Here is a 17,990-nt window from a genome sequence, read left to right as displayed (position 1 = left end):
TATCTAGTCTATACTAGATAACGTCTATGATATATCTATATATCTACTAGGTATAGATATATCTATATGATATATATTAGCCTTTAAATCCTATCGATTGCTGAACCGCCAAATATCATCAATTAAAATTTAAAAAGCCTGTGGTATGTCTAATCAAACCCAATATTAAATGCTACCTTCATGCGTATTGACACGTGGCCCTGACACATTAGTCGTCGATTCACTAAACCGAGGTCATCAGTCTATAAATCGCCTAAGCCTATTTCAAATACACCATCTCATCTCTCTCATAACAAAACAAACTCCAAAAAACTTTCAGATCAAAAATGGCGAGAAGGATTACGAACAGAGGAAACTGTCATGCTAATTTCAGAGCACCACGCCCCGACTTCCTCCTCCTCAGGAACGACTTCCAGAGGCTCTTCAGGGGCCTCGAAGAGGATAGGGAGCGGATGGAAACTATCATCCGCAGAATCGCATGCATCCTGCGTGTGCTTCTTGAGATGGAGGGTGTGGACCCCGATGCTCTCATAACCCCCCCCCCCCCCCCACCATCCCCCTAGAATATTAGTTTTTAGTATATTTTTGTATAAGCTTTCAGCGATGAAAGTGATAGATGGAAGTTTTTGGACTTTCATCGCTGAAAGCTTTGGGTGGTGTTTTGGGGTTTTATTTTGCTATGTAAAAATGCACCATATTAATGAAAATAGTTTATATTATGACCTTTATGTTCTTACTTTATTTTCTGTATACTGTTGAATTAATGTTGTTGGATGAGTCGATTAATAACCAAAAAACTACCATATTTATAATAACCATAATCTAAGTTGATTAATAAACAATGCAATATATATAATGACCACAAGCTATAGCCTTGTATAGACCATCGGTATATTATAGACAAATTAAATAAAGGGGACTGTTTGGGAATGAGAGGCCTCGTGAATATAAAGCTCATAAAAATAATTTAAAAAATAAAGAAGTCAAGCCCCAAATTGCATAAATCTAAGGGAGCGTGGATAGGTCTATAATATACCATAGGTGTATAATCTCCAACGATCATAGTATATTATAGACTAAGTAAATAAAAGGGACTGTTTTGGAATGAGAAGCCTGGTGAATGTAAAACTCATAAAAATCATTAAAAACATTAAAAAAAAATTAAAAAGTCAAACCCCAAACTACGTAAATCTAAGGCGTGGATAGATCTATAATATACCAAGAGTGTATAATCTCCAACGAGCATAGTACATTATAGATTAAGTAGTAAGTAGTTTGTCTATACTCTATTGCAGTTGATATATAAACCAGGCCACTATTTGCCTAAAAAGGCTATAATTAAATAAAATAAAAAGACTTGATACTATTTTGACACTATATTAACACTTGATTACATAATATTAGAGTCCCCATCCATCATACACATGATCCAAAGAGCTTTAGAACAAGTAATGATAATCATAACACTATTATCCAATAAGTCTGACAAAAAGCTAATATTCTCAAAGCACAACCTTTTTTCAAAGAGGACCATTACTTGTTCTAGAGATTTGTGGATCATGTGTATAATGTATGTGGACTCTAATATGATGTAATCACGTGTTAATATAGTGTTAAAATAGCATCGAGTCTTTTTATTTATTTTATTTAATTTAATTATAGCCTTTTTAGGCAAATATTTGATGATTAAGGACCATTACTTATTCTAAAGATCTTTGGATCATGTTTATAATGGATAGGGACTCTAATATGATGTAATCAAGTGTTAATATAGTGTTAAAATAGCATCGAGTCCTTTTATTTATTTTATTTAATTTAATTATAGCCTTTTTAGGCAAATATTTGATGATTAAGGACCATTACTTGTTCTAAAGATCTTTGGATCATGTGTATAATGGATGAGGACTCTAATATGATGTAATCAAGTGTTAATATAGTGTTAAAATAGCATCGAGTCTTTTTATTTATTTTATTTTATTTAATTATAGCCTTTTTAGACAAATAGTGGCCTGGTTTATATATCAACTGCTATTTGGACTTAGGATGTATGATGAATTATTAAGAATATGAAGCAAATTTTATTTATATGAGTTTGCGCATAAATCTTAGTCATAGTCTATAATAATAATCACGTCTATAATAAACATTCAATACATACTCATAATCGATAATCATAAAGATTAACTCAAGTCTATAATAATAATAATAAAAAAAAAAACGCATTCAAATCCACAGAGCAACAACACAGTTAAATAACCTTTGTCATAAATTACCACTTACAAAAATTTGTCCGTCCAAATTCACAAGCCAATAACACAATTGTCATAAATTGTTTGTTAAAGTAAAAAACAGTTAAAACTAAGCAATAAAATTGTTTGTTATCATCCACTACACACAAATTAATTGTTATCATCCACCACACCCAAATTAATTTCCTCGACAACAGTCGACACAGCTTTGTCAGCGTCAAACTCAACATTAGCTTCATCATTAGGGACTTCTTTTTCATTCTCAGCTGTATCATTAGGGACTTCTTTATCCTTCTCTCCTTCAGTAGCAGGGACTTCTTTTTTCATTCGCAACTTCAGCAGCAGACTTCTTCTCGACTTCAGTAGCAGACACAGCAGCAGGGAGATCTTGAGCATTTAGCACATCGATATGTCGAGCAATTGGCTGATCAACATCAACCGCAACCTCACCAACAGTTTCATTGAGAGTCTCCTCCTTCTTCTTCTTCTTCTTCGCCTTCTCGCTCTTTCTAATTCAAAGACTCCTCAATCTTCTCCACACACTGCTTCAGTTGCTCATGATCCACCTGCCCACTTGGTGCAGCACGACCCATAGATGTCCCAACACCAACATTATCTTTTGCGGCTGAATTACCACCGAGATCTTCCGAATGATTATCCTCGGCCTCTTGAGTATAGTCCTTATCAAAATGCTCCATGGACTCCTTCCCCTTCCTATAGAAACCTTCGAGGAATTTTTTGGTGTAATCAAAACAGTCACACCTTCAAGTTCACGCTCCAACTCATCAATGATTGGGTCATTATTTTCATCATCATATGGCAGCAGATTTTTCATGTAATACTGCTCCAACTCACGCACTGTAGGGATGAGGTAAGGGTGCACCATCTACAAATAAAGAAAACATTAACATTAAGCTTATCTTTTTATTAAAAAATTAATAATAGACTCCAAATTTATACCTCGACAACTCCAGCTCTCTTAAATGGATCTCTTTCAGCGAATCGCTCCATTTTCTTAGTGTGCCACCTAAGAATCCTAGGAATAGGGAAAGGAACCTCCTCTGATTTTCCAGTATTCCTTCTAAATGCAGGAAAAGCTTCATATGCCCAGACTTGTAATCACATAAATAAAAACTGAGTGAAAAATAAATAAGACACATTCTATACTCTACTGCACTAGTGGTCTATAATGTTTACCATGAATGCCCAGGAGAAGCCATAGAGAGCATATGATGCAACCCTTTTCTCCGCGTGCACTTGGTGGTCCTTGGTAATGTCTATCTTGTTCTTCAAGTAGTCCAGAGTGAGTTCAAATGATTCCTTTCCCCAAGGATAGCTACTGAAGAACTCCAAATCGTCTGCCATTTTTATCGTGTCACGATTGACACCCCTCGACACATCTTTGGCAAGCAATATTGGGTGCAGAAACCACACTAGACAACATTTGAGCTTTTCCTCTTTGGTCAGCCCAGGCCCTCTGATCACCGCCAACAGCTTTTCTGCAGAAATCTTTCTATCGCGACAATCTTTTTTGCAAAATGCTGCCCATTTCTTAAGTGCCATTTCCTCTCTAGTTCGAGTGGGATATGATCCACAGTTTAGACCAGTGATCAAAGCAAACTCATTCATGCCAAAACACATGGGCTTGTCATTCACCAATAACCACATCTTGCACTTCTTCTTATGAACCACATGATGAAACACTGTTTAGTGCACCAACATTCCATTGAATCTATTGAAGTGTTCTGATATTTTTCTTAAGTGACCAAAACAGGAATGCCCGTACAAGTTTATGATCTTTTATCAATGTTTTAAAATCAACAAGCAATGTCAGCCTACTTCTAACTGAAACTTTTGCTGGAAACGATTCGTAATCATCCAGCCAATTGATCAGACCATACTTGTCGACGTCAATTGTCCTTGCACAATATGGCACCAATAAGGGATTAGCATTTTCATCACCACCAGACTCTTCAGAAACATGGGGATCATCTCTTTCACCTTCCTCGACACTATACACATCATTATTCTCCTTCGAGTACGCTTCATTTTCAGGTTCTATAGTTTTTCTTCTTTTACGTTCTCGGCTAACTTCTCTACCTTTTCTTTTTCTTTCGTCAGATGTGGCCCTAGAACGAGTTTGCATTATGTGCCTTCCTCTTCCTCTAGTTCTAACCATTTTTTATAATCTATATACAAACAACACAGTGACATTGATCAGCCAGGACAAAAAAAAGTATAATCTACCAAAAGTCTATTAATAGACCATACTTTATGAAAAGCAAAAACAGAAAAACAAAGATCGAAACAAGCAAAATAAGTAGAAATAACACAGATTTCTAGCAAAAAAAATGCAAAACTTCCAAAATTTTGAAAAAAAAAAATCTCAACTTTATGAACACTAGGGTTCTATCGAGTTTGTAAAATAATAGCAACTTTCATTGCAAAATGGAGCTCTAAATGCTCTGGAGGAGTTGCTAAATTAAAGAAAATACCTGGATGGACGGCAGGAACGTTACCAAGATTGGGGAAGAGGGAGAGTTCTATGGAAACTTCAGTTTTTTTTTTTTTTTTGAGCGGGAGTTGGAAGAAGTAGGGAGAGAGAAAGAGCTTTTGTATATTTTAATAATAAGTGAAAGGGGACTTAAATGTATAAGTTATAAACTTCAAAGTTTTTAAAATTATAAAGTGATCCTGGGGCAACAACCCTTTACCCTAAAATAAAAAAATAAAGGAAAAAGAAAATGAATAACCCTTTTGCAAATTAAACTAAAGGAGTGACTTCTTTGCCAAATCTTCTCAATTAAGAAGATAGGTCACGTGACAGAAGAGCCCTTGCCAGGTAAGTCACGTGTTCATACCCACATATCAAACAACGCATGGAAACTTCCATCACGCGTGTTGTCGACGCGTGGACTATCCGCCAAATTATGGAAAGCAATTTATTATTAATAACTAGTACTATTTCAGAATAACGGAAAAAGCAAAAAAGGAAAAAGACAGAAAAAAAGAAGAAGAAGCATATATTCAAATTCTTTCATCTTTTAATATTTTGTTTTTCAATTAATCTTCTATTTCTCTGTTACCTGCTTCAACCTAACCCTAGCTTTGTGGATAGAGAAAAAAAAAATTCACATTTTCGGACCCTTCAGATCTCTGTATAAAACACAGTTAAAATCTTTTTTCTGTTTTTTTTTTTTTTTTTTTGTACTTTGTTTAAGGTAATTTGAAAAATCTAGGGTTTTGAAGAAAGCTTTTTATTTGGAATAAAAGGTTGACTTAGTTAGGGTTTTCTTTAATGGAGCCTCGTGTGGGTAATAAGTTTCGACTTGGTCGCAAAATTGGCAGTGGATCGTTTGGTGAGATCTATCTTGGTGAGTTTTTTTTTTTTTGTGGAGAATTTTCAGTTTGTTCGTGTTGTTGTGGTTTTGTAAAGTTGATTAATTGATGTTTTGGTTTAGGTACTAATATACAGTCTAATGAGGAGGTTGCAATTAAGCTGGTGAGTTTTTTTGTTTGTCTAGTTATATACTACTCCCTCTGACCCAATTTATGTGATATAGTTTGACTGGACACGAGTTTAAAAATAAAGTAAGACTTTTGAATATTATGGTCTAAACCAAGTCAAAGATATTTGTGTGTTTATAAATCATCTAGTTAAAGTTTAAAGTTAAATTGTTGCCAAATAAGGAAATGTATCGTTCTTTTTGGGACACATTAAAAAGGAAAGTGTAACACATAAATTGTGACGGAGGGAGTAGTAATTTACTGTAGTTCTGCTTCTATTACTCTGATTGCAGTTGTTTTTCTTGTTATTTTATTTTGGATTACTATCTCTTTTGGAATGTGTTGTTTGTGGCCTCACTTAGGGGTCGTTTGGTAGAGTGTATAAGAATAGTACTCCCTCTGTCCCAAAATACTTGTCACATTTTTCATTTACACGGCCCTTAAGAAAGCACTTATAAGGTAGCATTTCGACTATTTTACCTTCTTAACATATTTCATCATGTAATCTCACTCGATAAATATTTACTCCATCAATGATGAAAACTTCTTAAATGATGCTAATTAATACAAGCGTAAAATGGGAAAAAGCTACTTGCTTTTATTTTGGTTAAATAAAACGACAAGTATTTTGAGACAAATGTTTTTAGTAAGGATGACAAGTATTTTGGGACGGAGGGAGTACTGAATAGGGTGTATTAGTAATACTGGGATTATTTCTTATCCACTATTTGGTTTGGTATATTAAGGGCAGTTGTGTCTTTAACCATGCTTATCCATGTATTAACATTTGACAACCGTTGTATTTCTAATACCATGGGTTGCTATGTATAAGAGTAGTAGCGAATACATAGGTTGAAAAACGCTACCAAACAAGGGATTAATAATACCAAAGCTAATACATGTATTGTTTTCTCTAAGTCATCCTACCAAACGACCCTTTAGATATCAATTGAGTAATGTAGTTGAAGTACGTATTCATCTGATGTGGGTGGAAATTGAGGTTCCTTTTCTGAACTGTTATGTGCATGTAAATTAAGGCTTTTGCTTCTGTGGTAAAGTACCATTTTTTCTCTATAGATGAAGTTTAGTAGTTTAATGCCCGCCTTAATAGGTCACACAGTTAACATAACCTTGGAGCTTTCTTGTATTGCTAAATACTTGCCTTTGTCTGGTAGGAAGAAACAATTCTAGTCACATATCTTGAGGAGTCTTTTTTTTAATTTATTTTTGATAACTGTGGTGTCCGAGCCAGTTTACCTAGGGGTAAGGTCTGGGTACACTCTACCCTCCCCAGACCCTACCTGGTAAGGGTATGTTGTTGGTGTTGTTGTGGTGTCTGGGCTAGCTTGCGCCCACTTCGACTAATTCCATTAGATAGCTGCTGCCTCCCACCAGCAACAACTGGTACCAGGTAGCTCTGTCCACCTAGGCTTTGACAGATGCGAAAAAATCACCTAGTGTTTTTGTCTACGATAGGATTTTAACATGAGACCCTCGTGGTTCTTCTCCCACTTCATTGACCACTAGGACCTTTGGGTGTCTGTTTGTCTTTTTGTGTACCTGGTGGAACTGATGGATTTTAATTCATCTTTGATATTTAATCTTAATCCATAGAACGCCTGCTATGTTGATTCTAATTTTCTTATCAGAGTGATCTTAATGTAGTATATTCTTGTTTTCAATGTTTTCATCTTGAAAAAACAAGATAAATGAACGCAAGAGTATTTCAAGTATAAATTTTTGCTGGATAGCTCTTTTCTTTTATTCAACATTTCATCGGCATTGTCAATATTTCTAGTGTATAAAAGAAAGTATTCATTTGATTTAAAGATTTAAACAGTCTCACAAGGCTTCTGTGGCACTTTTGTTGGTAGTGTTTATCAGTGAATCTGCTTTGCTTCTGTTTTTGTAATTTTGTTGTTTATATTGGTTACAAGAAAGGATGTTTGAATTTCTATCGGTGCGTTGTGCACGGAGTTTACTTGTTTGGGTGAGGTGCATTCTTAAAGTTCATTTTGGACTGTGTTCATCTTCTGAAGGCAACTGGGTCAAAAAAATTGTCTTGCTTCTGCTTCCGTTGCTCAAACAGGGAGAGCCTAATGAATACTATCGATTGCTTAATGGGAGTTTTCTTTGCTTGAGTTCAAGTGAGCATTTTGAGAAGTTTTAATTTTCAAGTCTCCTAGGACATGCATTTGTGGAGAAAAAGCAAATTTGCTTGAGTTCAAGTGAGCATTTTTAGAAGTTTTAATTTTAAAGTCTCCTAGGACATGAATTTGTTGAGAAAAAGCAAAAGATGATTCACTGGTGGAGGACATCTTTGATGTGTTATATGATTGGCTTATTAGTGCATCCATGCTGATTCTTTATCATGGTTTAAAGTATCCATATATTTCCATGGAAACCTCTGAAAAGATTCCATTTTTGAATCAAACAGAAAAAGACCTGATAGTGTCCTGTATTTTTGAGGGAGAGTTGCAAGTTTCCAACTTCTCCCAAAAAATATTGAAACAAAACTTTGTTTTCAATGTTTGAAGGAAAGCTGTATCAAACCCGTCTTATTTTCATTCTAAGAATCACAAAGAAAACTTTAAAAATTCCGTCTCTTACAATATAAACTACATGGAAGTGAAATATATCACTTTCCTGGATTTAACATGGATTACCATGTCAAAAAAAAAAAAAGGTTATTATTCTAGTATTCTCTTGGTTCCAGATGATGGTGGGGTTTGGAGTGTAAAAGTTCAAGATATCTGGTTTTGACTGTGAGCTCTGACACGATTTCTTGATCATTTGGAAATGAATTTTTATAATTAAAAATATCTAAACTTTATTTTGAAGAAATCACAATCGAAGAAAAACTATTTCACTTTTCAAATAGTAATAATTCCTTAATGCTATGTAAAATGGGATAAAGGAGGTTACATTATAACATCTAAGGTTTTGACATATCTCGTGCTTGTTCAACTAGCATTAGGTGATAAATCCTCATTTGTAGCCAAGTAAATACTTACCCACATCGGGTGTTTACACCAAACCAATGCAATTTACCAGGGTTTATCAATTTAATGCAGTGAGTATATACATTAATTAATCATGGTTACGTGATAGTTATATATATTCAAATGCATGTGATACATCCCTTGGTTTGGTGTAAACATCTGGTGTGGGCAAGTTTTTACCTCTGTAGCAATTATCTGCAAGATGTAAGGACCAACCAAGGTGCTCTATTTGCTCATGCCTTTTCAGATCTTGGCTTGTAATGTCTTGTCTTTTTGTCACACTATAAATGGCCATTCCCTCTATATCTTTTTATTATGCTTCAATATGTTAATTCTTTTGCAGGAAACTGTTAAGACAAAGCATCCACAGTTGCTATATGAATCGAAGTTGTATAGAATTCTTCAGGGAGGAAGTAATGGCTTTTCCTGTGTCCCCCTTTTTTTTTTTTGTTAAAAAGAAAAAATATCTAGTGTCTACTCTCTTGCCTAGTTTGTTTTGGTTAGCATTGTAATTCTAATACTTCTGTTGTAGCTGGAATTCCAAATGTGAGGTGGTTTGGCGTGGAGGGAGATTACAATGTTCTGGTCATGGATTTACTAGGACCCAGTCTTGAAGATTTATTTAATTTCTGCAGCAGGAAGCTTTCCCTGAAGACAGTTTTAATGCTTGCTGATCAAATGGTTAACTTTTTTGCTTAAAGCTTCAAATTAGCATTAGTGTACCTTCTTAAAACATGTTGGTTATATGGTTATTCTGGTAATTACTGCAGATTAATCGTGTTGAATTTGTTCATTCTAAATCATTTTTGCATCGAGATATCAAGCCAGACAATTTTCTTATGGGCTTGGGAAGGCGTGCAAATCAGGTCCCATATTCTTATGTATATCTTTACTTTTGTCTCCTCGATTTTTTAGGATTTATCCACTATTTTGTAGGATTTATTGTTTCTTTAATATTTTGTTGACTTAAAATGCAGGTTTACATAATTGACTTTGGTCTAGCCAAGAAGTATCGAGATACTTCATCTCACCAACACATTCCTTACCGGTAAGTTGATTATGAGTGGATATCAAGTGTTCACAGAACCTTCATTTCTTGTCATCTTTTTAATTGTGAATATGCTCTGCTGAAGTGTGTAGTAAATTATTTCTTGGGGCCTGTGGTCCTCTTCCTTATTTTAAAAAGATTTCACTTGGTTTTAGCGTTGGAAGCAAACTGATTTGTGCTCAACTTAAATTCCCTACCAATGAGTACATCATAATGCAAAATACTTATCCTGAAAAAGAAAAAAGGATGACATCATGACCCAATAAGATTGTTTATTAAGATTTCCCTTTTTAAGTAATCAAATTGTTTATCTCATAAGGAAAGAGAAAATGTTCATTAGTGTTTAAATAGCCACAGCAGATATAGTCCTATCGGCTGCAGTCGAGCGTTATGTAAAGTTACATGCTAGAGCTGATTTGTCTATAATGGGCTATAGTACAATACAAAATGTATGATGTGTTGCTTAACAGCAGGATCGGCTGCAGTCGAGCGTTATGTAAAGTTACATGCTAGAGCTGTTTTGTCTATAATGGGCTATAGTACAATACAAAATATATGATGTGTTGCTTAATGAATGCATGTGTTCCTATTGAGGACTCTTTTATTATGTTTGGATGGAAATAAGAGGAGAATAATGATTGTGCTAAAATCTTGAAAAATACAGTATCTGCCCCTCTTTTTCCCTTCTGTTTCTTAAAGAAAACCTTGTGGTTTGAATCTCTGGATAATCCAGCTTAGAATTGTAAGTTCAACAGTGGGCTGCTCGTTATTCATTCAGATTACCCTTAGAACCTTGTGGTGTGAATATCTGTGTATTCCAGCTTAGAATTGTAAGTACAACAGAGTACTGTTCACTATTCATTCAGATTGCCCTAGGCTGTTTATTAATGTTCTTGCACATGCATTCATGGATCTAGCATTTGTGAATCTTTTCATGCCTGTTAGCTTATATGATATGGTCCGGTATTTTGCTCTGCAGAGAGAATAAAAACTTGACAGGCACTGCAAGATATGCCAGCATGAACACTCACCTCGGTATCGGTATGTGCTGGTTCTTTAGGTGTGCTTGTTCACTTTTCTCAAAAAAAAAAACTCTGCTGTCTTTTGACTTAATGTACTGTTTTGGCAATTATAGAACAAAGCAGGAGGGATGATTTGGAGTCTCTTGGATATGTTCTTATGTACTTCCTCCGAGGAAGGTGATTTTTGCTGCAGTCTGTCCTCTCTTGTTTTTGTTCTGCTTATGTTTGACATCTATTTATTGCAGTCTTCCTTGGCAAGGACTGAAAGCAGGAAATAAGAAGCAGAAGTATGAGAAAATTAGTGAAAAGAAGGTTTCAACATCTATTGAGGTAATTTATTTTCAAATATGGTGATTGGATTTTTTTTAAAAATATATTTTTATGGAACCTAACAGCTGTACTCTGTTTCTGCAGGCTTTATGTCGAGGTTATCCTACTGAATTTGCATCATATTTCCATTACTGTCGTTCTCTCCGCTTCGAGGATAAACCAGATTATGCTTATCTGAAGAGAATATTCCGTGACCTCTTCATCCGTGAAGGTAATAATAAGCTTTTGGAAGCTGTTTTTTTGCATTATCTGGTACTGTACAATCTAGCTTGTTGTTACAGTTCTGTTTCCCATTGTAGGCTTTCAGTTTGATTATGTTTTTGATTGGACTATATTGAAGTATCAGCAATCGCACGTTGCAGCTCCTCCTTCACGGCCTCTTGTAAGTGGTACAACTTTTTTTCCTTCATATGTGATGCACTTCTGTCTGACAACGGTTTCTTTTCTTAGGGCCCTGGTGCCGGAACCAGCTCAGGCATGCCTCCAATTGTTCCCAATGCAGAAAGACAGACAGGTTATTTTCGGAATACCACCTCTATGTGTGTTCTTGTTTCTAGACTACGTTGGCTCTAGTTCTGCTGTGTCTAACTTTTGCTAACTAAACTTAACCACTGGTAAAGTCTCCTTGTCTCTGATTATGTGAGAATCTCGTTTTTAATCTGCTCTCATACATTTTTGCAGGTGAAGAAGAAGGAAGGCAATCAGCAGATCCTTCTCGGAGGAGAAGTTCTGGGCCACTTATAAGTGCTGGAAGGCAGACGAGTCCTATTGGAAATGATTCCATGAGCAGGGATGCTATGGTGAGTTTGAGTTGTTGGATAAATAAAACCTTTGTAGGAGAGAGTAACTTTTCAAATGCCAGAGGCCCGGAACGCCAATAGCAGGAGATTTGTGATGCTTTCCATAGTCAAAGACTTGTGAAACTGTTACAGTCTTCCATTACTGCAGATAAATTTTCCCTTTATGCTATTATGTTGGGTAAAGATGGTATATTAACTTAGCTTGCAGGAAAAGAAAACAGTGATGGTGCTTTTAAGGTTTCAAATTAGTCAAAATTGAATCTTAGTCTTGTGCTACACTACAAGTCTTTAACCTCTTTCCCCCCAGTTTTTTGAATCATACCAATATTTGCAGTTTTCAAGCTCCACTTTTATGGGAAGATCTAGTGGGTCTTTGAGGCGAGATCTAGTCTCTGGGAGCCGGGAGACTTTCACAATGGGGAATGACTCCGACCCTACACATTCTCGCACACCTGAGGCAAGTCCAGCGACCATGCACACGATATCAGGTGGACATAGAAGCTCTCCACTTGGTGGATCGTCTGATCCTAGATATGCCTCATCTGGCAGGAATGCTTCTGGCATAAGGAACTATGAATCCACGCTCAGAGGAATTGAGACTCTACATTTTGACGATGAAGAGAGGGCTCATTGATTGCTGACCCTTTCACTTGTAAATTCCTTTTACTTGTGTGGTAGACTTCAGATTAGAATTGAGACCCTGAAAGTTGATATTTGTTTGGATTTGTGGGTTGGAAATTAGTGAACTATCAGTTATTCAAGTTGGCAAAAGATCTATAGCAAATAAATAGATCCAGATGGTGCCAATGCAGGAGATGAGGTGCTGTTAATACGAACTCCGACATGGTGCATGACTTTATAAATCTAGGCAATGCATGCAGCATTGTCTATAATCATTCAACTCTGTCCAACTGTTGGGGATTAGTTAAACTGTACATTGGCCGTTGTAATACTAAATTTCCCCATAGTCTACAGGTTAGATGTGGTTGAGTTAATATAGTTTTCAAACAATAGGATGGTTGTGCAAGGATAATGATATGTTCATTTCTCTGCAGTATATCGCGTAATGATCTGCCAATTTCGATGTATTGAGGTTCCAGAAAGCATGGTCCAGCTGGTTATGCACATTACGGAGATATTTTGCCTGTTGCCAACTATTACTAATCCTTGCATTGCGTAACCGTAGTGAAAATACTATATATAAGTAAAAAGGATATTTCTCTTGTAACCGAGAATAAAACCTTTAGTGGTAGTTGGGAAGAAATAGCGATGTATTCTTCTTGTAGAGCATCTGGGTCCCTTTGCTAGTGGGTTTTCTGTTTTATTTATTCATCACAAATCATCACATAGAAACTTATAACGCTCACAAGTGTTAAATGTAAGGAAGAAACAGAAAAGGGTTTCAACTATGAGTATTCTCATTCCATATGTTTTCCTTTATAAATAAAGTATACTCTTTTGTTAATCTAATATATGAGGTGTGTAGAAATTGAATGCCTGAGACAGCCATTTTCTCTCAATTTTTTGGTTTTACATTTTATAAGAGTTAGGATCGAAAGAAACCAAAATTTGACTTGGATGCCTATAGGAATCGTGGATGGTCACTGATTTGTTATGTTGTGGCATTGTATTGTGAATTTTGTTCGAACTTCGTTATGTTGCTATCTTTTCTGGCATTTCATATTGGTCGTATTGCTGACGTGCATGATCAAAATATGACCATCCATGAAATCAACCCTACCAAACTACACTACAGTTTGCGGTCATTGCTAAACTGACCGATTTTAAGCGTACTTGTATAACTCATTTTCTTTTTCCTCTTCCCTCTCTATTAAATTCCCCATTTCTAGTTCATTGCTCCTATTCTTTTGCTGCTTTTTCTTCCTTTGGGGCTGTCTCCTACTTGCAGACAAAACTAACCTTTAGTGTAGCCATAGCATTAATTAGGGGTGTACATGGACTGGGTTGGTTCGGATTTTTTAAACACCAAACCAAACCAATTGCGTCGGGTTTTTAAATTTATACACCAAACCAAACCAATAAAATTCGGGTTTTTCAACCTCGGGTTTTCTCGGGTTTTTCGGGTTTTTTTTCCGGAATAGTCTTGATACAAAACATATAACTTTTACTTCAAATATTTCTTTAGTCCTACTAAGGTACAACTATATAATTAAGGTGTTTCTTAAGAAAATAACACAAAATGTGAGAAGAGTGATGACATTGTATTAAAATATTTAACAAAAGCTAATAAAATTGGTTAAAATAAATATTGCTAATTAACAAGCCATAAAGAAAATGACCATAATCTAAAAATATTAAGTCATGCTAAAATAAGTACGACAAATAAGTATTAATTACATGACAGAGAAAAAAAAACTTAAGTTATGTATTTTCACTCTCTAAATCAATTATGCAAAACTAAAGAATAGATATCCAACATTATTGTCATTCCTAATGGTAAATTGAATTTCTTTTGTTAGCATTAGTGTTGAGTTGGTTTTGGTTTGAACTTTATTTGAGTTACTAACATCCATAGGATATAAAACTTATTGACGTTCAAAATTCTAAGTTAAAGTTTGAATAATATGATAATAGATAAAAAACTACGAAAAAATTTAAGAAATATTTATAAATTACATTACAAATAAATATTTTTATGTATAAAATATTTTAAAAATTGAATACATGTAATGTCGGGTTGGTTTGGTTCGGTTTGACTTTTTTTAGTTAAAAACAAACCAAACCAATTATGGTCGGGTTTTTTTTTTCAACACCAAACCAAGTCAAACCAAACCACTAGTCGGGTTTTTTTCTCGGTTTGACTCGGTTTATCGGTTTGGTGTGGTTTGTCGGTTTACTTTGTACACCCCTAGCATTAACGACCTTATGTACTGTATATTCAAAGGTCGGAAAGTATTATGCTTCCATCCTTAATAAGGAGTCTTTTTTTTTTTTATTAGGTAAACTTGCGTTTGAATTCTGAACCTGAAGTGTCTTTACCCTCAAAGTGAAACATTTCTGGCACGAATCTAGACTAATCGATGCCCAAAATGAGTATCAGATACGGGGTGAGAAACAAAAATAAGATATTGTGCCTAATTGCCTTAAGCAACGCATACCGATCAACACAAGATAGGTTGAGAGTTCAGTTTAATGACTTGGCTGACATTAAATTTTTGAACACTTTTACATCCCCTGATAAACTTGGCGGACATTAAATGTTTGAACACTTTTACATCCCCTGCCAACAGTTGCACGGTTTGAAACTCTTGGTTATGAGCCTGACCCTCTACCTAAATAGGAGGCTTTCTTCTGTAACAGAGTCCGAACTCGTGGACGTGCACCTACCTCATGGGTTCTTTGCGTTTCGCACCTCTAATGTTTGGTCTTTTTTGTGGTATGCATCATATCTTACTGTTTCTAATGATTTGTACCCTCTCCTTTTTATTTTCTTACAAAACACTATTTTATTAAAAATTATCTATGTACGCAAAATAGGAAAAAACATTTTATTCACATTTTTTCTGTTTTGCCGACATGGATAATTTAAAAAGGAGTGTTTTTATTGTTTTGCAAGGAAATAAAGTGATTACGGCATAAATCATTAGAAAATAGACATATGGTGCAAATTATGAAAGAGATCATACATTAAGGATGCAAAATGCAAAGAACCCCTACCTCATAAATCAAGCACTACACTCTTATCATTTATCACTAGACCAACGCCCCGTGGCTTGAACATATAACTGGGGGCAGATCTTTTTAGAGTAAGAGAACAAAAATTCAAGAAAAGGACATAAATGGTCTCTTAACTATGAGAGTAGGTTTAAAATAGTCCCTTAACTACGCACTTAATGGTTTTGGTCCTTTAAGTTTGCCACAAGTTAACAAAAATAGTCCCTTAACTATGAGGGTTGGTTAAAAATAGTCCCTTAAGTATGCACTTAACAGTTTTGGTCCTTTAAGTTCGCCAAAAGTTGACACTTTTAGTCTCCAACAAAATATCCATCAAACTCTGTTTGTTAGATTTAACGAGAAATATGAAAACAAAAATTGGCGAGAACTCACATTTAGAGGTACACACTATTAAAGAAAAGGCCAAATACCTTGGGACAAAACCGAAGGACGTCAATCGGTTATAGGGAAAAATTGAGGAAAAACCTGCATACTTGATAATGTCAGAAAGTAATATCTAGGAACACAAAGATCGACGGACTCTGTCGATTAAAACCGAGGGAGTCCATCGGCTAAATAAAATATACTAGACTCATTTTTACTGAAAACCCGGCATAAAAATAAATACTTCCATTGTAGTAATTTCTTTTAAAAAAAAAAAAATTCCTCGCATTTTTCCTCAAAAATAACCGATGAACGTCCGCTGTTTTCGTAAAAAAAAATAAAAATTTAAAAAGATTTAAAAATAGCGTCTATTGATTTTATCCATCGGTTTCTGTCCATCGTTTTTTTCGCTAGTTTTTAGTAGTGACAATTTTTGTAGTTTCTGCTATTTCCTATTTCTAATTTATTTCTAAAGTCTAATGTATTTACTTAGCTGATGGACTCCCTCGATTTTAATCGACAGAGTTCGTCGGTCTTTGTGTTCCGAGACACTATTTTCTAATATTATCAAGTCTGTTGATTTTTTCCCTTGATTTTTCCCTATAACAGACTAACGGCCGTCGGTTTTGTCTTGAGATATTTAATTTAGCCTTTTCTTTAGTAATGTGTACCTCTAAATGTGAGCTCTCACTATTTTTTTTTCTTTTTTTTCTTAGTTCTCGTCAAATCTAATAAACAGGGTTCAATGAATACTTTGTCGGAGACTAAAATTATTAACTTTTGGCGAACTTAAAGGACCAAAACTGTTAAGTGCATACTTAAAGGACTATTTTAACCAACCCTCATAGTTAAGGGAACATTTTTGTTAACTTGTGACAAACTTGAAGGACCAAAACTGTTAAGTGCATAGTTAGGGGACTATTTTCAACCTACTCTTATAGTTAAGGGACCATTTATATCCTTTTCTCACAAAAATTCCAAATCTGAAAGGCCCATAAACCTGGTCAAAACACTCCGCAAAGAGCTGTGCTTGAAACAAAGGAATTCCTCTGCAACAGTTAGATGTTACACCAGCAGAGATGCACTTTTAACAATCCTCTACTTATTATGAACCAAAACATTTTCGATGCAAAGCACACAGTTCCGTCTAAATAGAGCTCTCTTCTTTAATCCCAATAATATGGTCGGGAAGGTAGTGTTTTTGAAGTGAAAAGCACCAAAGAGGGACCAAACTCCTGGAGCTTTAAGGGAGAATACTTCAGAGTGAAACTGTAAATATATAGAAAGATGCAAAGATGCAAAGATACCTACTGTACAAAAAGGTAGTACCTGTAGCATCAAGATTGCAATTAGCATTACTAATCTTTATCTAGTACTGTATAATTTAATGATAATCTAACCAAAACAACTAAAATTGAACACCATTAAAAAGTGATTAGCCCAAAAAACCAACAATTTTAATTACAACATCGATTTTCAATTGACCGGCCATAAACGGAACTGGTTGCAGCATTTGATTTCATAATTTAATTGCTTTATTGCCGTAACTATAATTAGCTTCAATTGTGGGATCATTCTTTTATCAGAAAACTGTAAGAGCATTTTTATTATCCAAACAATCAGCTTATAAATCAAGAATTGCATGATAGAAAACAAAACAGAGAATAGATTTAAAGGCAAAGAGAAGAAGAATCTTGACAGTAAGAGAGAGTAGAAGCCAGACACAGAAGAGAAATCAATAAGAAAAAGAATAAGACGACTCATATACCAGAAAAAAGAAAGAGCTATCGTGAAGAAAAAGAAGAAAAGTAATACAAACAAATCAAGAGAAGCGTAGATTCAAAAAGGACAGAAAAAGAATTGTCACAAAGCAGAGGAAAGAACAAGAGAATTGAAGGGGGAAAAAACAAAACTATACCTGGAGAGGACTAGGAGTACTCAAACTATAAGTAGAACCTTCGTTTTTCCTACCC

General features: G+C 35.1%; 1 protein-coding gene across 4 annotated transcripts; it reads left to right on the top strand.

Annotated features, from left to right (window-relative positions):
- Positions 1–5,222: 5,222 nt before the first annotated feature.
- On the top strand, positions 5,223–13,447 carry LOC132620344 (casein kinase 1-like protein 1). Of its 4 annotated transcripts, XR_009574790.1 has the most exons (15): positions 5,223–5,623; positions 5,711–5,751; positions 9,102–9,171; positions 9,291–9,439; positions 9,529–9,639; positions 9,736–9,806; positions 10,786–10,847; positions 10,942–11,005; positions 11,074–11,158; positions 11,243–11,369; positions 11,458–11,540; positions 11,609–11,672; positions 11,840–11,958; positions 12,293–12,933; positions 13,014–13,447. XR_009574790.1 is itself a non-coding variant. In XM_060335004.1 (14 exons), exons 1-14 carry the CDS (start codon positions 5,548–5,550, stop codon positions 12,590–12,592), a joined length of 1,422 nt encoding a protein of 473 aa, XP_060190987.1. In that variant the 5' UTR covers positions 5,223–5,547; the 3' UTR covers positions 12,593–13,044. The 4 variants fall into 4 exon arrangements, 3 of the variants coding, with proteins under 3 accessions (XP_060190987.1, XP_060190988.1, XP_060190990.1); XM_060335004.1 differs by having other exon boundaries at positions 12,293–13,044; XM_060335005.1 differs by having other exon boundaries at positions 5,224–5,623; positions 9,529–9,624; positions 12,293–13,044.
- The last annotated feature ends 4,543 nt before the right edge of the window (positions 13,448–17,990 follow it).

This window comes from Lycium barbarum, chromosome 11 (assembly GCF_019175385.1).
Source record: "Lycium barbarum isolate Lr01 chromosome 11, ASM1917538v2, whole genome shotgun sequence".
Classification (NCBI taxonomy): Eukaryota; Viridiplantae; Streptophyta; class Magnoliopsida; order Solanales; family Solanaceae; genus Lycium; species Lycium barbarum.
Note: the sequence above shows the minus strand (reverse complement) of the source record. Positions and strands in the feature narration are given on the sequence as shown.